Raw genomic sequence first — 22,667 nt, forward strand, 5'->3', positions numbered from 1 at the left:
ATAAGTTATGCTTCATCCGATTAAAATTCATTGCCTGACGATGACATCGGACGATGTCGAAACGTTGTCAAAATGAATCTAGTTGCGTTTGTCTTTTTAATCAATTTTATCACAAGATCTAGACTTATTAGCATTAGCATTGTTTCGTAAATGATAGGACTTTCAAAACTTTACTTAGAACCTGGATTTGCCTTCATTCTCAAATCACAAGGACATTTATGAAGCTCTCTCTAGCAAGTGCAATATATACCGATAAAATATACTGACCAATATTGAGCTTACAGTGGTTTCCAACTCAGAACGCGGTGTTTACGAAACGCGTTTTTTGTTTTTAATTTCGACAATGATAAATTACTATAGTAGCCATCTTCTCTCCGTTGGAAAATTGATTATGGGGGTACTTTAAAATACAGAGATCTCTGTCAACCAAGCGTAAATTCAAAACCTCTATTATTGTGTTAACCCTGAAATATCTAAAATTGAAACTCTCTCCGCTTTTAATTGTCTAAACTACAATATTTCTTTTTAAAACGATTCAAATAAAGAAATTCTCATTGTAATGTGGAATTTCTTTTTACCGACAAAGGAATGTTTAAAGTCGGTGACGCTGAAGAACAAGAATCAGGAAAAAATGTACATCTATTCAAAAATATTAACACGATGGTTAATCCACTCGGTAACAATTATTTTTCCATCGTTAAGGACAGCTGTAGAAATTGGGCGAAATAACTCTCCTGTCCCTGTCCCCTTTTCTTCAAACTTAGTTACAAACTCTCCGCTGAGTTTAAACACCTGCACTCGGTCATTCGATGTATCACAAACCAACAGATGTCCCGCTCTGTCCACTGAAAGGCAGCTTGGATTATTCAACTCCCCGTCCCCCATACCCTTATTACCAAATTTATAAAGAAACTCTCCCTCCCTATTAAAAACTTTTATACAGTGATCACCTCTGTCTGACACAATAAGATGGTTAACGTGCTGGATACAATGAAAGAGATTGATGAAAGAACCTTCAGTACCGATACTGCGCAAAAACAGACCATCAAGTGAAAATATTTTGATTAATTTGTTACCACTATCGGCAACCATAATATTGCCATCGCTGTCAATTGACAGGCCATAAGGAGACTGAAGCTGGTGATCCCGGCTTCCTTTCCCCCCAAACTGATTAAGATAATGACCCTCATCACTAAACAGTTGAACTCGGTGGTTGTTAACGTCTGCCACTATAATCTTATTGTCATGAAAAGCTATTCCAGCAGGAAAGTTAAACTCTCCCTGCTGATTACCCTTCTTACCAAACGATCTTAAGCGAGTTCCATTACTAGCAAATATCTGTACTCTGTTGTTATTACACTCGCTCACTGCAATCTCATCATTGTCATTCACAGCTACCCCCCAAGGACTGGAAAGCATTCCAGCATCCGATCCTGATTTTCCAAAGGATAACACGGGTCTGAAATGTCTGCGTTTGATATGAACCTCAAAAGGGCTGCCACGAACATGTTCTCCGTTGACTTTCACGGATGCCTGAAATGCTCCGGTTTCCTTGGAAAAATAGCTGACCTTGTAAGTACCATCTTTGTTATCTTGGATATGAGGCTTGATCGCACTGTCACAATTTCTGATTTCCAGTGTCACGCGGTCATGTTCTTGGTAACATTGTTCTCTTTGTGTGTTCCTTGTTGTTACAACAATCTCAGCTTCAAGTCCAACAGTTCCTTCAGTGACCCCTTTTCCCTCAGCGCTAGATTTTTTCGAGCTCGTTTTGCTGATTAAACCAGGAATCCTGATTAAACCTAATTGTTGGACTTTTAGATCATCAAACAACTTTTCGTTCCTTTTAAAGACAATAGTCATCACATGTCCGATGTCACAGTCCGCTGAATCTTCTTCAGCTTTTTCCTGAACTATTTTATCCAAAAATGCATGGGGCTGCATGATTTGAGCGTTTGTGCTTCGCTTTAAAATCATTTGGGTTTTTTCAATATCTGCTTCTTGCATTTTTACGTCTTCTTCAATCTCGTGCCTTTGCTCTCCCAGGAGCTGCAACGATTCTCGCACTTTGTTTTCCACCTCATCAAAGATGTGATTCTTTTGCGTTTCAATGGCCGCAATGAAACTGTTGGCAAACTGCTGCACGTCGCTTTTCACTAGTGCAGCTTGTTCTTGAATTGAAATGCAATTTTCATCAATTTTCGCAATACTTGTCATCTTCTCCTGCGCTCTTCGTTTCTTTAATTCAATTGCTGCATTGACTCTCGATTTGCGTTCCTTTGCGGCATCTTCCAAAACAATCTTAGAGTGACCTTCGTGATCTGTTAGAGCACAAGCGTTGCAAATGGCTATTTTGCACTCCTGACAGAAAAACTTCAGTTTTTTCTTCTCGTGTTTCCCACAAAGTGTCGGCTGCTTTAAAATGTTCTCGAAGTCCTCGTCTCTAAAGTCTTTCAAAGCCAAAGCGTTGTGTTCCTTGAATGCTTTAAAACGGTTATGCAGAGGGAGGCAGTTATCACACCAGAACGAACAACAAGTGAAGCAGTACGCAGATTCTCCGCTTGTCACTTTCTCGCAAAATCCACACTTGATGCCACTCGTATTGCATTCTGTGACAGGCAAAGCATCCAACAAACTGTTGACGCGAAAGTTTGCTTGAAAAGCGTTAAGATCACCGTTTCCAGGGATCCTGAAGTTTCGCCTGCACTCTGGGCATGAAATAGTATCTCGAATTCCGCTCGTTTGTTGAATCCTTTGCAGGCAATGAAGGCAAAAACTGTGTAAGCAAGGAAGCTGCTTTGGATTGGTGAACCTGGTCATACATACAGAACAACAAACGTGTTCGTGAATATTGTCTAGAAAGGTTTTGATATCCATCATAAACGAAGAGAAGTATGGATTTCCGTGTTGAACACGCCTTAATTAATCTAAACAAAACATTTTCGTGACTTTGGATCATTGTTGTCTGATTTATGACCTAAACGAATGAAATTGCCTGAAGTCAAGTCTTAATATTCTGGTTTTCTTAGAAATTTACGTCATGCATGAAACTGCCACGTTTATTATGTCAATGTGAAATCCTTTAATAATGAAGCTGATGTTGGTTCCTTTTCTCAGGGGTGAAAATGTTTGCTACAAAAGCACAGAAAGAGAGAACACAGTATAAAGAAGGCGTGTCTTGATTTTTCAGCTTAGCGATATATAAAATACACGCCTTCCAAACCGGCACGGGTATTCAACAAAAATGAGATTAATGTTCCGGAACAGTTTGTTCCCTCCTGCCGATCCTACCATGAGGTTTTGCCCTCTTCTTTCGGTTTCTTTTCTGATTGCCTATCTTACGGTAAACTTGTGATGTGAACCTCATCTACGAAGGAAGCGTCTCTATAGTGCCCCCCCCCCCCCTCCCCCGAGTGTCGAGTACACCGTCATGCCTTAAGATGTTCGTAGGAATAAAAACCTTTTAATGCTAATGAGGATTTTGTCCTTGAGAACCCCCTTGATTTCCTTAGAATTGTTAGCAGCGTATCGTTTGTGTCATAAAATTGTTTGTCGAAAGGAACCATATATCTGGCGTTCCAACATACCAATAAAATATCTTCAGTTTTAATGAGGGCGGCTGACCTTGATGATATCGTTGATTCTCGAGTTTGAGCTCGGCTAAGTGCCAATTGTTGCTGTTTGGTTAATTACTGCTTGTTTGATCTATTGCCATGCGAGGCCTGTCACAGGAAAGGGGCGGAGTTCTTTACGCCGTGACATAACTACTCTGCTATATCTGATGAGAAATTCAGTACTGGGAACACGAAGCATAGAAAACCTCAAATTAAAGTCTCCCTCTCGTAATTATTTTGCCTTATTTGTGGCATTTTTATCAAACAATCCTCAGTCTACACCTGCGGGCGTTTTGACCTTTAGCAGCACGATTTTAAAAATGCAACAAACATCCCGCATTTTCCTACATCGATACCACTCAGGCGTTATTGAATATTCGGACGTCATACAAAAAGCACACATGCGTAACTGAAATTTGTCAACGTTTCCTACCTGATGTAAGATAATGCACTATTTCGCATACAACTTATTCATGTCTCCCGGTGAAAAAAAAATGTCATATTTACTAAACGACTACCAATTAGCAATTTCAGTTTGTCTGAAACGAAAGCGGTCAGAATTGCCCGACTGAAGTTATATGATCGGATGCAAAGTGCGGATTCGTCACTGACCCGTGTGCAAATCATGTTCCACTCGAAAACTCCTCATCGGGCTGTGTCGAAAAGTGAGGACTCGGGGACGCGGGGACACGAGACGTGGGGACTCGGGCACGCGGGGACGTGGGGACACATTTTCGAAGTATAGAGATTTCAGAAATGGGAGAACATCCCCAAGAAAGTTGAATTGCTTAGGTTATTTTGCAAAAATGATCATCTGTATGCTTTTCAAGTGCCAGCTAAATACACAGCGAAATTCAAAAATTGGATTCTCGAAAAGTCATTCTCGCCACCCGTCACAGAGCTCGACTGTGAAACAAAGCAGAAGACCTAATGGCCCATTGCTGACACTGCAGCTGAAATTTCACGACTGCAGAGTTTGTTGTTGTTGTTGTACCACAAAAACTTGAGCCTTATGACTCCTTCTCTGTAACTGACGTTTAAATACCGTGCCAATGTCCTTGTTGGCGGCATTGAGGGAAGGGGAAGGGTGGTACTGCCATATATGAGCTATATAGGTATGTGCCGCTGTGAAGGGTATGGTTTTCAAGCAGTTTACTCTAGGATAGGGTATATAAATCAGAGCGTTTGTGTCTAGAATAGGGTATAATTTTTCTCGGAACTGACCAGTTGGTTGAAGATTTTATCTGGACTAAGGAAACCAGAAAAAGACTGAACGAATTGAACAAGTACAAATAAATCCTTTTTTGAGAGAGAAGCGATTGTGGTATAGGTTTTACTTTTAGTGACCTCAGTAGTTTCTGAAAACAGCTACTCTAGGATAAGGAGGATTTGGGGAGTTTACTCTGGTACAGGGTAGTAAAATTCAGCTGAACCATCTCTCTAGTATAGGCTAAGGGTTCCACGGTCCCAGGGGCACATCCCCCACCCAGAAATTCCTAAAGTACCGCCCCCGGACCAGAAGCTAAATAACTCTTGTGTGTGTTAAGGCTTGACCAAGGACATAAGTTGGCAAATTTTTGTTTTACGAGGAAACATTTATCCAATCGACGTTAACTTGAAATCTGCATGCTTAGTTTTTTACTCGCTCTTCCATCTGAAATGTGTCACGTGATTTTTAACGGCTAAAAAACAATTTAAATCTTTTATCGCAAACAAGGATGGAAAAGTCATCTTATATCAAGATACCTTTCTCTAGTACTCCTATCGAGGCTTTATCACTCTGCCTTTTAATCATATGCCTATCTTAATGAAAACCGTAAATCAAAATTTAAAGAAAAAAACAGGTCAAATTACGTAATAAGTGTCCATAGAGGTCACAATGAAAATGAACGATATCACATTGATAGGTATAATTATACGTTAATGGTAGTTATAAGCAATTTCAAGCAAAACGTTGTCGGAATTTTTTAGGGTAAACGTTCCCCCAGTCTCAAAAACAAGCGTTATGACGTCTTCAGGAAAGAAAGAAATGTGACGTGACACAGACAACTACGAGTGAAATGCATAATTAAAAATGAAAAAGTTAGGTTATAGAGAGTGGAAGTACTTCTAAATGTTCAAGCCTCGATATACTTGAGGAATTGTAAAACGATCTGAGAAATGGTCGTACCAACGTTTCGTTCATGTTGCCTATGTCAAATAAGGACTTAATGCAAAAAAAATTTGTCCCCTCGTTTTACCTAAATATATTACTCCACTGTGTAACTTGATAGTGGTATAATGAAAGTCACCTTTTTATGAAGACGAGTAATAAACTATACTATATATATTTACTACACCTGTGTTTCACATCGTACAAACGAGGAACTTAAAACCGGGATACAACGCAGTTACGATCAACAGACGAGGATTTTGTGCAATATGATGAAAAGTTAAACAAATGGTAAAAATGCGTCGCCGCGTCCCCGCGTCCCCGCATCCCCAAGTTCCTCACGTCACGGAGTCCCCACGTCCCCTGTCTCCGCGTCCCTTTCCATTTTTCGACACAGCCTTCTCAGCGGCACCCAACAATAATCTTCGGTGAAACATGTGTTTGGCAGAGTCAAACAGTTCTTACTCGGGAGTTCGGTTTTACGTTTCCAAACGGCCATAGAATTCTTTATTAAAACATCACCTAACTAGGGAAAAGTAGTCTCTTACGTTTTCGGTAGGGATATTTTTTCCATTTTGGTACTTAGAAAGGTCAAGCCTAGCAGTTTCGGATGAACAAATGCTGGAAATGGTTCGCTGGGAAGTTCTTAGAGGGCTACGTTCAGCTAGCAATTTGAAATGAAGATACCATTCTCGCTAAGATTTTCGAACACTGAAACAAACAAAACAAAAACGTCTCTTTAGAAAGGCTTTATACATTAGAAGGAGCTTAGATCTGTCTCTCAAAGACTTTTGGCTTAATTAGCTCGTTGGGTACCCTTTACTTCTATCCCATTCCAGGCTCTCGATGGGTCGAGAGGCAACCCATCCTCTTCATCTTAAAAGACTGTTATCGACAATTCCTAAGTTTTTATGAATTGACTATTATCGTCAACTTAGGACGCTTAGCGCTTGATAGGGATTATTGGAAATGAATATCTATTTTTAAAATCCGAACCCCAATCCCCAAACTCGCTGGGCTCGAACCTGGGAATGTTCGATTAATATCCCTTTCACTTAACCACTAGACTACCGCATTGCTAACTGCCAGAACATTTTTTTTAAGTAATTTAAGTCAATATGTTTTTTCTGCCGAATGCCGGTGTAAACGTGTATTATCTCCGGCTAAGAAACAAGTTTAAAAAGGAGAAAATAGCGGTTACCAAACCTCTAGAGAAAGCTGACCATGTTTTATCGCCCTCGCCAAAATTTTGCTCGTCCCGACCCTTCTGATGGAACACCCCCCGCAGGCGAAACAGCTGGAAAATGGCAGAGAAAGGCTTTGCAAAGTGTGAATTCACCACAGCGTGAAATGCAAAAGATCTTCTTGTGGGAATTTAGTCTCTCCTTTCGTTTCAGTAAACCAATATGGCAACCTGGTCACGTGACCGAATAGTGTCGATGACAATTTTGCAATAGGAATTTCACTTCAAAGCAACAGAGAAATACGAAAGTGAAATGCAATACATCCACTAGGTCTTTATCTTTTAATTAGATAATCTTTCCTTACAAATAAACTTTCCTCCATTTTCTCGTGGCAATTGAGTTTGGCCTCCTTTTGAACACGAGTCTAGGTGAAATTGGAGTTTTTCTTCAAGTCAAAGTAACACTGGTGACTACCACGAAAACTATGCGCTTCGAATAGCTTTAAAACGACGCTCAAGCTGGTTATTCCGCTTACGGCTTTTCACAATTGTCATGGCTTGACAGGTTAACTTAAAAGTAGAAAACTTTCTTTAAAGCTATCTGCAGATCACAGGAAATTATCTGTAAGTTCACACTGAGCGGAATGGCTTGCACTGCTTCTATTTCAGAACGAATAAAATTGACTTACTAATAACTAAACCAGTCTACGTCTGAGTGGGTTTGGCACTTTTTGAGCACCTCAAAACGAGCTTGGACACCACATAACAATTACATGATACAAAAACCAATGGGACAAGCGCACCGCAGCCTCTGATTTAGAAAAAAGAAAGCTGACCAGATGGAGCATCAATTTACAAAAACAAGTCTTAGAATAGCGCTAAGGTTTTATTCATTAGTTCCAATCACCGATTTCAACCTGTCAGTTCTATTACCGTAAATAGTAAAAAGAAACAATTCAAAAAAAAGCTAACCGTTCTTTGCCCACGTGAGGGCAAGCAAGCATGAATATGCCTGCATACACTCTTTTTAATCAACAAAACAAAGGACCAAGCCTCCTGAGTATTATCACATGATCTGTATTGGGAAAACAAAATGTACAAGCCGAAAAGGTCTATTAAAGCAACACGGTGAGATAAATGTTTTGGGACAATTCAATCCCTCCTCCCTCTCCTCCCATGGCGTTTTGCCCTTTTCTCTATGTTCCAGTTCTTTCTATCGTTGCCCATTTGATGTGAGCCTCAGTCACGCCGGACAGTTCTCTATACAGTGTACCAGTTTTGAGTACACCGTCACGCTTTAAAATGTCCTTTAGCAATAAAAAGCTTTTAATTTTAATGAGGGTTTTGACTTTGCGTACTCCCTCGATTTTTTTAGAATTGCGTCATGCGGATGATTTATGTCATCAAATTGTTTGTACAAAAGAGCCATATCTGGTGTTACATCATACCAAAAAAATATCTTTAGTTTTAATTAATGAGGATTCTGACCTTGACGATCCCGTCGATTCTTTTGAGCGGATAATTTATGTGAAATAATTGTTTGGTGTTCAATGTCTACTTTCCCGTCTTCTGCTCAAATGCTACTATTTGCACTTCACATCCTTTTCAGCATCCGCGCCTTTTTTGTAAATGAAACAAATGATAATTTGGCATTTAAGACCTGTTAGTTTCCAAAGTAGTTTGTAGCATCATTTGGATAAATTTGACTAGCTAAGTGCGAATTGTTGTCATTTGGTTGATGTTTGATCCATTGCCATCCATGGGCCTGTCACGGGAAAGAGGCGGAGTCATTTTTGCTGAGTCGTATCTCTGCTAAATCTGATGAGAATCACACTATTCCTGATGCTATTCCGAACTGGGAATACAAACCATGGAAAAACTCAAAATCTTCCGGTCGTAAACAACGATTCATTTTGGTTTATTTATGACATTTTCATCGTAAACAATCCAAAGTGCTCACCTGTGGGCGTTTTGACCTTCAGAAAGCGCGATTCTAAAAATGCCGCAAATTTGCAAGTTATTTATTAGCTTTTCCTTTATCGATGCCGCACAGGCGTATTTTAAGTATTCAGACATCGCACAAAAAGCTCACATGCGTAACTGAAAATTGTAATCAACTCGATCAATTCGTACATGTTCTAAAGAAAAGAACTACTTTGCATACAGCTTATTCATGTGTCCTGGTGAACAAAAATGTCATATTCACCAAACAACTACCAAGTAGCAAGTTTTATCCACACGAAAGCGCTCAGAATTTCTAAATTGCATGATCGTATGCAAGGTGCAAATTTGTCACTGACCGGTGTGTAAAACATCAAAACAAATACTCCACTAATAGTATAAAATCACGAATCCGGGAACTTCGAGTGAAACATCCCGCGGAGGAAAACAAAGCTGTAATATGGCTAAATCCTAAGTGTGCATTCACGTTGACGTCAAAAGGGAAAGATTCCTTTAGCCAGTTTGGGAGTTTTTCGTATATTCCGTAAACCAATATGGTACCTGGTCACGTGACCGAATACTGTTGAAGACAATAAAAGGTTTTTGTCGCTGCTGGGCGACGATAAAACTCTGCTGGTTCGTTTTGTACAACTTTATTCTCTGATTTCACATTCAGAACGTTCAACAACATCGCTTTCTCACGCATATTTTTTACAAAAACTCAACTCATCTCCTTTACACGTGCGGACAAGGTCCCTAGCAACGGGCTGACGTCATTGGTATCATAGCAACGCGACTGGAAATGAAAGTTCAGGAAGCAGGAGGCACATCCCCGCCCCTAGTCGAGACACAATGTTTGTCGAGACGATTTTAAGTTCTACTTTTCCGCCTCCTGTACTAAGCAAAGTTTTGTGATTGGCCTTTTATACTCTCCGAACTGAGTTCGTACTGTAACAGCTCGAACTAACCCATCCTGCCCAGGATGAGTGGACACGATTCTGCCCAATGGCCATACACCTCGCGGCTGATTTGGCTCAGCAACTAGGCCAACATCTCCTTCTTTGAGGTTCTGTTTCTTCTCTTTCCACTTCTTCCTTTCTGTCAGGCCAGAAAGGTACTCTTTGGTAAAACGTCTCCAGAAGAAATTAGCTAGCGCTTGGGACTGTCGCCACATCTTTGTCGAATTAATCTCTCTGTCACTAACTTCCGCATCTTCATAGCTCGGATTTGCCCGCAACAGCAAGAAATGGTTTGGGGTTAACGCTTCAATGTCCCCTGCATCATTGGACACATGAGTAATCGGTCGACTGTTTAGTATTCCTTCTGCTTCGACTAGTGCGGTTCTCAGCACTTCTTTGGAAATAGCCCTGTCCGCCAGAATTGCCTTCAGCGTCTTTTTGGTGCACTGTACTAGTCTCTCCCATGCACCTCCAAAGTGCGGGGCACTTGGCGGCTGAAATTTCCACTCGATTTCCTTAGGAGCACAGAAGTTTTGTATCCTCTCTTCATCCAATTGTTTGATGCATTTCCGCAACTCATTATTTGCACCAACAAAGTTCGTTCCATTATCGCTGTGGATGCTCTGCGGTCGTCCACGTCGCGCAATGAACCTTTTCAATGCCATGATGAAATGATCTGTTGAAAGATCATCCACAAGTTCAAGGTGGCACGCTCTAGTACTCATGCAAGTGAACAAGCACCCGTATACTTTAACTTCACTGCGTCTTTCCTTTACTAACATAGGTCCAAAAAAGTCAACTCCAGTGTTCCTGAACACCATTCCTGGCTCAAGTCGGCACTCTGGTAGACTACCCATTTGCTGCTCTTGATGCTTTACTGTCTGGCGATAACAGTAGATGCTCTTGAATTTCGCGTTTCGCACTACCTGGCGACCATGGATGATCCAATACTCCTGCCGAATTTGATTATGCAGGTGCTCAGTTGGCGGGTGGTAGTAGATACGATGCATTTCTTCGACGATCAGCGGTGCAAGTTCATGGCGCGAGTCAATTATTTTGGGATGTCGTGTTCTGTAAGGTAGGCATTGTGCCCTCTGCAGCCTTCCACCGACAACCAAGAACCCATCTTCCAACCTTAGGTCAAGAGATTTAATTCTACTCTTCCTGTGGATCTCCTCACCTATCTTCAGACACTGTATCTCCTCGCCGAATGATTCAACTTGCGCCCTCTTCACAAGATGATTCTGAGCAGCTCTCAATTCGTTCGACGTAAGTGCTCCCAGTAGACGTACTTCCTTCTTAGCGCTTACATTGTTTGCAAATCGCATCACATAAGCTGTAACTCTTCTTAGTTTGGTCAGTGACGAATACTTCTTCCACCCTAACAGGACCTTGTTTTCCTGAGATGCTCCAGCCCATCTTTCCTTCTTCTTTTCTTTGATGTCATCGTGCAAGGCGCTTTGACTTTATTTTCTGGCCAGAGCTCTGGTGATTCATACAGGAACTTGGGTCCACTAATATAGCGAATGCCCACGCCAAGTTCCGTAGGACATAGTCCCCGGGTGATGTCATCTGCAGGGTTACCCTCTGTCGGCACATATCTCCAACTCACAGCGCCCGCTCCTAGTGTGGCCTCCAGACTGCTCATGATTGTGTGAATCTCAGACACCCGGTTACCGACGAATGCTTTGTAAGTGGAGCTCGTCTGGCGGATCCAATGTAGGACTGTGGTAGAGTCACTCCAGAAAGTTATCTTCTCTATCTTTGTAACCATTTCTTCTACCAGTGTTTGAATTAACCGCACAGCAACTAAAGCTCCCATGAGCTCCAATCGGCAGATAGACTGTGACTTTAATGGAGCAACACGGCCTTATCCCGCTATAAGACTACACTCTACTGTGTCATCTGTAAATGCTCGTCTTAGGTAGGCACACGCGCCATAAGCATTCTGGCTAGCGTCGCAAAACACATGAAGTGCAGTCTCTCGTACAGGTTTCTGTTCTTGGATAAGAACTCTCGGAATTCTCACTTCATCAAGCTTTTCTGCTTCCTTGCGCCATTCACGCCACTCTCGAAGATCAGCTTCTTTCAACTCGTCATCCCATCCGTACTTCATACGATTTAGATTCTGCAGGATGATTTTACTTCTCATTGAGAATGGGAGGAGAAGTCCTCGCGGATCCCAAACAGAGAATGCTTGACCCAAGATCTTCCTCTTCGTCGTACCTGGATCATCCTTCAGTCCGGTAAACTGGAGCATATCTTCTTGGGCATCCCAAATGACGCCCAAAGTTCTGTCTGTTGGTAACTTATCTTCACTCAGTTCGAGGAATCGTGGAGATCTATCCTGCTCCAGGATGGTTGCCAAGACGTCTGGGTCATTTGTCAGCCTTTTGTCTAGGCGGAAACCTCCACGACGCAGCAACTCTGTCATCTGCTTCCTCATTTCAATAGCTTCCTCGCAAGAATCTGTTGACGGTAGACCATCATCCATGTAAAAGTGCTGGTAGACGGCTTTCACACCCAAAGGTAAATCTTCCCCATTCTCATCAGCATTTCGCCTCATAGTGTAGTTCGCTCTGGATGGCGCAGACACTTCTCCAAACACTGTTCTCTCGAACTGGTACACGCTTGGTTCTTCAATCAGAGAGTCTCTCCATAAGAATCTCAATGCTGGCTTATCACGATCAGGGAGACGCAGCATATGGTACATTTCTTTCACATCAGCGGCCACTGCAATTCTTCCTTCGCAAAACCTGAGGAAAACTCCAAACAGAGAGGACAGAAGATCTGGTCCTGTGTAGATCTTATCGTTCAAACTTTGTCCCATGAATTTTGCTCATGCATCGTAGACTCTTCTGAGGCGATCAGGTTTTTTGGAATTAATGACAAATCTGTGTGGTAAGTACCAAGTCACTTTACTATCGCACCGTACTTCCCCTTCACTCAGTTTCTTCACATAGCCCTTCTCAACGTCATCCTGGATTGACTTTGCATATCTCTCTCTGATCTCGGGACAGCTCTCAAACTTCTTCTCTAGGGATTGTAGCCTCCTCTTTGCCATTCCGTAATTGTTGGGCAGAGATGGTTCCTCATCTCTCCACAGTAGACCTGACACATACGCATCTTCATTCACACTCTTAAAGGTTGTCTTTCCCATCAGTGACAATGCTCGCTTGTCCTCAATCGAACGGGTTGGATCAGCTAGCTTGACCACGCCCAAGGTTTCTATCTCTGACTGAGCCATGACCAGCTGCTTCAGCTCCTCATTTTCAACTGAACTTCTTTCATACACTTTGAACCCGTTGTATGGAGATGCTACTCTTCGCTCACCAGGTAATCAATTAGTCACCGCCCATCCAAGTGGGGTCTCAACAGCATAAGGTACCCTGTCAAGTTCCGGTTGACCTGAGGGTTTCAGAATTTGTCTTGGTAGAATCAAGTCAGAGTTGTTAGTTCCAATTATGAGTTGCACTGGACCCGTGTCAGTGTCACGCAAGTCCACGTTCTTCAGATGTTGATACTCATGCTTGATTGTTGACCACTTCAACTTCTGATCGGGACCATTCAGGCTAGGAATTGTCTTCACATCTCGCAAGGAGTACTTGACTTCCTCTTTTCCGACTCGTGCGACATGGCATTTCTTGATGTGCTGGGAAGCAAACACCTTCTGCGCATTAACTCCTTGAATTTCGAGATCTACCTCTTTGCCTTGAAGCCCAAGTGAGAGCGCTAAGCTTTCATCTATAAGCGTTGTGTTACAGCCTGAGTCACGCAATGCCATCACCTGCTGTTTTCCTGTTTCTCCAAAAACAACTATGGGAAGTACTTCAACCAAAGCAAGACCACCAATCTCACAACCTGTGTACGCTGATTGTTGATACTCCTCAAGAGGCTCCACAGCCTGACGTGGTGATGAGTCTCTACCTTCCAGGGAGACAGGAGCTGGGTTTCTCTCAAATTCTGGCACTTGTTCTGATTCACGTTTCGCTTTTGCCCCTTCAATAAATCTCAAGTCGACTTCATGTACAAGGGTATGATGACGCATGTCACAGTTTTCAACTTTGCATCTATTCTTACTACGACATTTACGCAGACGATGACCGGGTAATAGACAACATAAGCATAGTCTGTGTTCCTCGACAACTTTCTCCTTCTCGCTACTCAACATTCCCTGAAAACGTTTGCACTCTTGCAAAGTGTGATTAGTGGACTGGTGAATTGGGCACTTTGTTCCACACCTGGCGCGTAAAGATTCTCCCGTGGCTCCTGCAAACAGCCCAGGTTGGGATTTGTCAGCTGGCTTACGCCTGTCAACTTAAGATGTATCTGAACGCTTCCACTCTCTCTTCTCTGGCATCCACCGCTGCTTGGACTCACTAATTTTTGCCTTTTTCTCTAGCCAATTTTCAAATGAATCCCAGGTTGACAATTTCGGTTTTCCTTCAACAAACTCAGCCCATCTGTCGCAAAGGCGTGTGGGAAGTTTAGAAACAGTTGCTTCAGGGACTTGCGAGCTAAGCTCGTGAAGAAAGTTATGCTCTGTGAAAATGCCTATCAATTCAGAAACTATTTCTTGATACTGCCGGATCTGCACACTATTTTCTTTCACTATGGTCGGAAACTGATCTGTACGTTTCTTCGCAGCTGATACCACTGTGTCTACAGGACCAAAACGCTCCTGGAGCGCCGTCCATGCCTCCTCGTATTTATCTGAACCTGGCATGAATTTCGCTAGACATGATTTTGCACTTCCATCCACAGAATCTAACAGAAATTTAAGCTTCTCTGTTGCATCATAAACTTCCTTTTTATCCACTTCAACATTAAATGCTGCTTTGAATTTTGAGTACTCTAGTGGATTTCCATTGAACTTCTGCACGTTTGGTTTAACGATTTTCACAAAGGCTGGCAGCATTTTCTCAAACAACTGATCTATCTTTGACGTTTGCACACTAGGGTCTCCTGTGGATGAGGTTTTCAACTCAGCTTCATGATCACCTTTAGCAATAAAAGATTCACATGTCTCTTTTTTACGGGGCTCACTAGAAACCTCTGTTACGACCTTCGCTTTGGTGGATTTAACTTCCTCCATGTGAGGTTTTCCAACAACATTGTTTTCAGTAATTTCCAGGTCTAAGCGCGAGACCCGATCGTTCACACTGTCTGAAGGTAATTCGTTTAACTCTTCATCAATATCACCTTTATTTGACATACCTTCTTCCTAGGCGATGGCATCTTCGAACTCATATTCCAATCTTGATTCTTCAGCTTTCTTTTGAAGTTCCAAGAGCTTTGCACGCTTCTGTTGTTCGGCTCGCAGACACTCGATCTCATTTGCGAACGTTTGCTCGGCTATTTTTAGTTCCAGTGCTAACTTCTCAGCTCGCAATTTCTTTCTCAAAACGGAACGTTTACTTGAAGCAGTAGACTCACTTGGCGTGAACAGTGGAGGTGTTTCGCCTTCTTCTCTGTTTGAGGCACTCATCTTGGCACGACTTGAATGACTCTTCCACAATATTGAACCAGGCGGTTCGATGATAAATTTTACACACAATTACACGCAGTTTCACGGCTGTCTTACAGCTTGACTCGGCGATTTTCCCCTTGATTTCACAATCTCCGGCTCGAAGGACCAAATGTCGCTGCTGGGCGACGATAAAACTCTGCTGGTTCATTTTGTACAACTTTATTCTCCGATTTCACATTCAGAACGTTCAACAACATCACTTTCTCACGCATATTTTTACAAAAACTCAACTCATCTCCTTTACAGGTGCGGACAAGGTCCCTAGCAACGGGCTGACGTCATTGGTATTATAGCAACGCGACCGGAAATGAAAGTTCAGGAAGCAGGAGGCACAGTTTTCGACTGATGTCACAGCGGCCATGTTGGTTTACAAAACAATAGAGAATAAAGTCTTTCGGAAATTTTACTCTATTAATGAGCCATAATTTGCTATTGTTTTGTGCACCGACATGGTCGTCTAATCACGAGATTGAAAACCATCTATAGGGATTTGCAATAGGAAACGAACGACTTCAGTTCAAAGCAAGAGAGAAAATCGCAATTCAATACATCTACTAGGCTCGATTGACTAGTCGTTTTGTGCGCCCGCGTTCCGCTGCGCACAGCACGGCTGGATCACTGGTCCAGTTCAAAATAAGAAAGAAAATCGAAATTCAGTATATCTAACGGATCCTTATTTTTTAACTAATCTTTTCTTCAAAACAAACATTCCTCCAATTCCCCGAGCCTCGTTTTGGAAAGGAGTCCAGGTGTAATTTCCTCTATTTTCCTTCATGTCAAAGCAAAACCAGTGGCAACCACGAAAACTAAGCGCTTAGAATAGCTTTAAAAACGATGCTCAAGTTACCTTATAAATGGCCCTTTACCCAACTTAATTGGCTGGTAGTTAAAAGCATTTAGGTTACGGTAGACTTTCGCGGATGTCCTTTGCGAAAATTCTTTTTAACGCGCTTTGTTTGGCGAAACAGCCATAAACTATACATCTATTAAAACGTTTTGAAAAGCACTTTCCGGGTAATATATTTTCTGTTTTGCTTTATCTAACCGAAAGAAGATCGGGGCCCGAGAACCTTAAGTGACCGATGTCTCTCTGATCGAATTTATCGAGTATCGAATGTTAATGAAAAGGGAAGCCATCTGTATGATTTCGTTCATAAGGCGTTTATCGTCAAAATCCTGTGGCGCTTTTTTTTAAATATTCCGATTGGTTGCTTAAAACATTTGTGTCAAATATAAAAAATCAAAAACTTACCGACAAAGGTTACATCGAAGGCCATTGTAGGAGTTCAGTTGTAAAAAATAGGCACGCATCGCGTACGTGTAGTAGTGCAGTAACTTGACACAGTGCTTTATTCCATAACTGTCAACTGAGATGCGTTTTGTTTTCCAGGAGATTTAAGTTGTCTTTGCGTAATCTGTAGCTCTAATAATACACAACATTGTTTTGGTGTGCTATGGTAGATGCCTTAGGTAAATAGACCCCGAGAAGACATGCAGTTACTAAAAAAATAGGAAACCCAGAAAGAGTAAAGAAAATAGAAGGGAATCGAAAAATATTGGCTTCAAGATAGATACGAAGTTTGCTTCAACTTCTTTTCCCCAGCAAGTGTAAGCGTGTACCCTGCGCGTCTGACAGCTTTCCACGACAAAAGTTCGCTGAAGTTAAGTCCTATCTTGCGGGGTTAGTATCTGGATGAAAAACCTCAAAAAATACGACTTCCTGTCAGAAACATAGCACTGAAAATTCTATTTTAATGCTCAAAAATGCGAAATAAGCAAGGTACCGATTTTGGTAGCCTGCTTTATGCCAAACAAATATTGATGCAAAAGTATAAAAGAATATTTATGCACAGTTTCTGGGAAGAGCAGAAGGACGTTTTTAGGAAGTGTTGATCGAGCCAAATTAAAAAAAAATGCCATCAGCAACAAAATTTGTGCCATGAAAAGCAACATAAATTTCGTGCCGCGTATATAAAATTTGCGAGAAAATATTTTGGGAGATTTTTGCAAGTTCAATTTTTCTATTCACTTTTGGCTGCACAAATATATCGCAAAATCAAAAGTGACCTCAATTTCAGCGACCGCCTGTGATCAAGTTACCTTGCGTGGTACTACCAACTCAAGAAACAAAGGATACATCTGTGACAAAGTGACGGCAAGCACCCGGTTTTTGTTTTTGTTTTGTTAGTTAGTTAGTTTTTTTCTTTCAAGTGTTATAAAGTTTGACAAAAAATGTGCGAATTCAGCGCAAAAATCACTATCGTCTAACTCTCGAGGTTGACCATTGTTTCTGCAAAGTCAAAAATTCACTCTCCTGGACGAGGTTGTTTATCACCTGGTAATTTCATCGTTTTGGAAATAGAAGCTGCTTTGTTATTCATCAGCGTCACAATTTTTTGCCGATTTTGGGGCTCATTTGTTCAAATTCAAGCACGCCTCAGTCAACCAATCAATCACTCACTCAGTCACTCTTACAATCCGGTGACATATAGCGTTTAGTGCACTTCCCTCACACGATATTTTAGGCTTGTATCTTGGGAGTCCTCGTATATATTACTAAACTAGACGCTCGATGAGCGTAAACTGGGTTGCCTGTGGTACGTGTTACTCAAAAACAGAAGGGACTGAGTTGGGTGGTATTGAACTGCAGCGTTCCAGTCATTTTTTTCAAGTCGGGGGTCATTAAGACCTTTTAAGGGGTCACCCAGAAGTCGTGCCAGCAGAGGCCCTTTGCTTCACACGTTGATACGACGAAACAGATCTTTTTCTGAGGTTAAAAACTTGGCTACCAGCCTATTAGTCATTATTATTTTGTCAGAAAGAAAAAAAACCTGATATCTTTAGAAAAAATATTGCACGCATCGCATACATGTGGTAGTGCAGTAACACAGCACTTAATTCCATATAGGCCACTTGGGAAAATACCATAATAACCTTTGTCTGTCCCCCCAACTTTTGCATAAGCATTGTTTCCAGTTTTTCTTGGGACTTACAATGGTCCCAAGAGAAAACAAAAACAATGGTCATGCAAAACTTGGGAGGTGGGGGGGGGGGGGGGGGGGGGACAAACAAAGAGTATTATGGCATTTTCCGAAGTGGCCTGGTGTCAACTGAGCTGCGTTTTGTCTTCCAGGATATTCAAGTTCAATATGTAGCTCTAATAGTGCACGATAGGAGGCGCGGTGGCCTCATGGTTGGAGTGCTCGACTCCGGATCGAGTGGTCCGGGTTCAGGTCCTGGCTAGGGACATTGTGTTGTGTTGTTGGGCAAGATACTTCACTTTCACAGTGCCTCTCTCCACCCAGGTGTATAAATGGGTACCGGCGAATTGCTGGGGATAACCCTGCGATGGACTAGCATCCCATCCAGGCAGGAATAGCGAATACTCCTGGTCGCTTCATGCTACTGAAAGCGGAGATAAGTCCCGGCTTGATTGGACCTTCTGGCTCGTAAGAAGAGACTACTTTTCTTTTAATAGTACACCATATTGTTTTGGTATTGTACATCATTGTTGTGTTATGGTAAATGTCTTAAGTAAATAGCCTCCTGGGAAGACATGTGGTTACTCGCAAAGTACTAAACCCAGAAAGATTGAAGAAAACAAAAGGGAATCGAGAGACGTTGGCTTCTACGCTGACATGTTGATCATTTCCAAGTCCCTCACAACTTCTTTTCACTACAAGTTTAAGCGTGCACTCTGAGCGACTGACAGCTTTGTAATACAAAAGTTCCTTGACGTTTCCCTGTCCGGCGGGGTTAGTACCAGGATGGGTGACCTAAAAAATATACCACTCGGTAACTGCAGCAAAGGACCGAAAATTCTATTTTAACGCCCAAAAATGCAAACTAAGCAAGGTACAGATTTTGTTAGCTTGCTTTATGCAAAAACAAATATTGAAGCAAAAGTGAATAAATATTGATACACAGTTTTTAGGAAGAGAAGAAGGAAGTTTTCAGGATGGTCGATGGAGAATAAAATATTTTGCAATCAGCAACAACATTTACGACATGAAAACAACATTAATTTTGAACCCCGAATATAAAAAGTTACGATCAGCGACAAACATTTTGGGAGATTTTTGCTACGTTCAATTTTGTTATTGTACTTATGGCTGCTCAAGTAAAGCGCAAAATTAAAAGTGACATCGGATTCAGCGGGCGCCGTGATGAAGTTACCGCGGCGTGTTTACTCGCGAAACAGTCAAGCATCTGTGGCAAACGATGGCAAGATACAAGGTTTTGTTTTTGTTAGTTTTCTTTTTCTTTCAAGTGCTATAAAGTTTGACAAGAAATGTGCGAATTCAACACAAAGATCACAATCGCCCAACTCTTGAGTTTGACCATTGTTTCTGCAAAGTCAAAAATTTACTCTCCAAGATGACGTTATTTATCACCAGGTAATTCCATTGTTTTGGAAATAACAGCTACTTTATTATTCATCAGCATCACAATTTTTTGCTGATTTTGGGGCTCATTCACACTTCCAACAGACCTGTTTATTTTCATGAACCCTTCCTGCTTACAGAGCAATACCACAAAAATCCTCCCGTATCACATTTCAACCCAGGTATGAAAATTTCTTAAGCTCGAAAATTACACAAAATGATATCAAAGTTCACAAAGGCTGGAAATATCTCGGCAAAATCATTTTCCAGCGAAAACTTAATTGAAACAAACAACATATTTACTATAAGAGGCAAAAAAACCTTCCTATTTCAATTGCGTGCGTGTAAACAAGAGATGCAATTAAATAAATTTTTGACAGTTCACATCAAACCCTTTTCGACTCGGAACCTTGACCGTACATAATGAAGCACAAAAGCGACAACAACTTTCATTCAAATAATTCTTCACTGTCACATTTCCAAATTTTTTACACCTTCGCAGAGTTGAGTACAAAATACCGGTAAATGTAAATTGCCAGACAACTAAAGATGCGACTTGAGTAAACACTGTGATGCATTCAAGGTGTTCGATTCCTTCAATGTTTGTTAAATCCATAAAAAAAAATGTTATTTGATTTCAGTGTTTTATATAATACCAAATTAGTAAAACATTAGAAACAAAGCTCACTTGATATCCAAAGGCGAAAAATGAAATTGTTGTCGAAGACCATTACTCGTTGCTTAAAATCCAGATATTTATTTTTCAGCGCTCTCTTGTTCATCCAATTGACGATCCATTCTTGAGCTCCATGAGGGTATATTTTGTTTAAAAATCCACTAAAAAGCCATTCAGGTTAATGACTTTCGACGCCACTGAATTAGTGAAAATTCCATTTCCCACTACCCTCTCGATCCTAAGAAAAAACGCGCAGAAGGTTCTCTGCCCAGTAATCAGTAAGTCTTGCAAAATAAGCAGAAGTGTTCTTCGTCCACCATGTTTTTATTTCTTCTGCTTTGGTGCCAAAATGTCTACTCTGGCCGAGCCCACTTCTCTGCACTGTGATTGCCTTGTTCTTCCGTTTCTGCTTCCGACTCCGACAATCTAATTTTCACGGGATCGTAAGCGATGGAATCGTAAGCGGAATCGGAAGGAAATTTTCATTAGGTCTTACGTGCTTACAAACTCCACTTACGACTCCGAATCCGATTCCGTGGCTCGTGAAAACCAGCCTTAATAGAGAAGATGTCGCTATGTGGGATCGGTCTCACTGGCTCATTCTCCAAGCAAGCTCGACTCAGTGTGTCGGCCAAAAACGTGGAGGTTCCTCTTTTATATTCTACTTGAATATATCATACTTTTGTAAACGGAGGCGAATGCGCTGAGGGCGTTTTGGTGAGCTGTGGATAGGCTTCTTAAATATTGTTTCCAATGGGCGGTGGTCTGACTGCAACACCAACAACTTGCGCATAGTTTTGCTCGGTTTGGGACATCACACGAGAGCAGAAAACTACTTCTTGTAGAAGCGCTGTGCCAAGACCACTTTGAGAGGCATCTGAATGACCACAGGATGCGTCGCATCATAATAAGCTAGAACCAGTGCAGATACAATCATCTCTTTAACACGGACCACAGCATCAGCATGGACAGGACGCCAGCACCACTGAGCATCCTTTTCTGAGAGCTTTCTCAAAACTTCTGCTTTTTCTGATAGTCGTTGGAGGAATTTGGCTAAATAATTCACCATGCCAACAAATCTGCGTAGTGACTGCATCGACGAGATCAGGCATGTCAACAATCGCATTTGCCTCTCTGCAATCTGTAGCGCCCGAACGGAGTATTGAAAGTTGTGAGCAAACTAGATTCCTCGTCCATTTCCACCTGCCAGAAACCGTTACTGACATCAGGGGTTTATTTACGAAATATTGCAATATTGGTTGTTTCTAAAGAAAGGAAGGGATGTAATGTATGGACACCGGAAGTTATGTCAAGACTGTCCGCTAAGCTTTATGGGTATCGGGGGGCCATGCTTTGCCGTTTTTGCCAGTTTTTTTTTTTAAGTTGACAGCCCTAGCTTTTCTGAGTAAAATTGAGTTCTTGTCTAGCTTAATCTGCGTGGTTTATGACCTTTAATGGGAGTTATTACAACATCCAACAAGAAAACAATCTTAAGTCTGTTAAGTTAAAAGTGATCAAGTAAATGTTCGGCATCTATGGTCAGGAACCTATGATCTGGTATCAAGAGACTGCAACGTCACAGTATCCAGCAGTATCCTGCAACAGTTTACTACATCACATTTTGGACCAGAAAACGTGACCAAAGCAAGTGCACAGCACATTAAATTTGATCTTCAATCAGGCCAAGAGGAAGCCTTCGAGCAACAACAGAATAATTTTGTGATATAGCCTTTCTCCACCAACATAAATTCACTTTCTGCACAACGAATAGCTTTAAACTCCAAAAAATTGTAACTACTTCAAGCTTACCTACATATGTTGTCCGACGTTTAAAATCTAATGCCTCCTGGTAGGTCCTAAATTAAACTCTCAACAATGAAGTAAACCTAAATTCATCGTGTTTTACTTGCTCGCCCGCGTGCCCAAGCTTGCCACACACAGCCGGGTTCACAGAATCGAGTGGCTCTAACAATGAATGTGAAATATGCTGCATTCGAACTTCTCCTATTGTTGCATTGTTGTATTGTTTTTCGGATTGCCCCACCCACCATTACCCCGGGGAAAATCCATATACCACCCAACTCAGTGTCCATGTGTATCGCTCCTGGTGTAACACGTAAAAAGAGGCAGCCAAGTTTACGCTCAAGGAGCGTCTAGTTTGGAATTAATTCAGTTGGATATCGCCACAGAAGATTGGTACGAGCTTCGCTGCAGGTGAATAAAGAGG

The 22,667-nt window shown here is 41.6% G+C and overlaps 1 protein-coding gene and 1 pseudogene across 1 annotated transcript; both read right to left on the bottom strand.

Annotated features, from left to right (window-relative positions):
• On the bottom strand, nucleotides 1-2,899 carry LOC137975785 (E3 ubiquitin-protein ligase TRIM71-like). Its single transcript, XM_068822969.1, has one exon. The coding sequence runs from the start codon at nucleotides 2,878-2,880 to the stop codon at nucleotides 640-642; it is 2,241 nt and encodes a 746-aa protein (XP_068679070.1). The 5' UTR covers nucleotides 2,881-2,899; the 3' UTR covers nucleotides 1-639.
• Nucleotides 2,900-13,189: 10,290 nt separating this feature from the next.
• LOC137975372 (uncharacterized) lies at nucleotides 13,190-14,209 on the bottom strand (annotated as a pseudogene).
• Nucleotides 14,210-22,667: the final 8,458 nt, after the last annotated feature.

This window comes from Montipora foliosa, chromosome 11 (genome assembly GCF_036669935.1).
Source record: "Montipora foliosa isolate CH-2021 chromosome 11, ASM3666993v2, whole genome shotgun sequence".
NCBI classification, from domain to species: Eukaryota; Metazoa; Cnidaria; class Anthozoa; order Scleractinia; family Acroporidae; genus Montipora; species Montipora foliosa.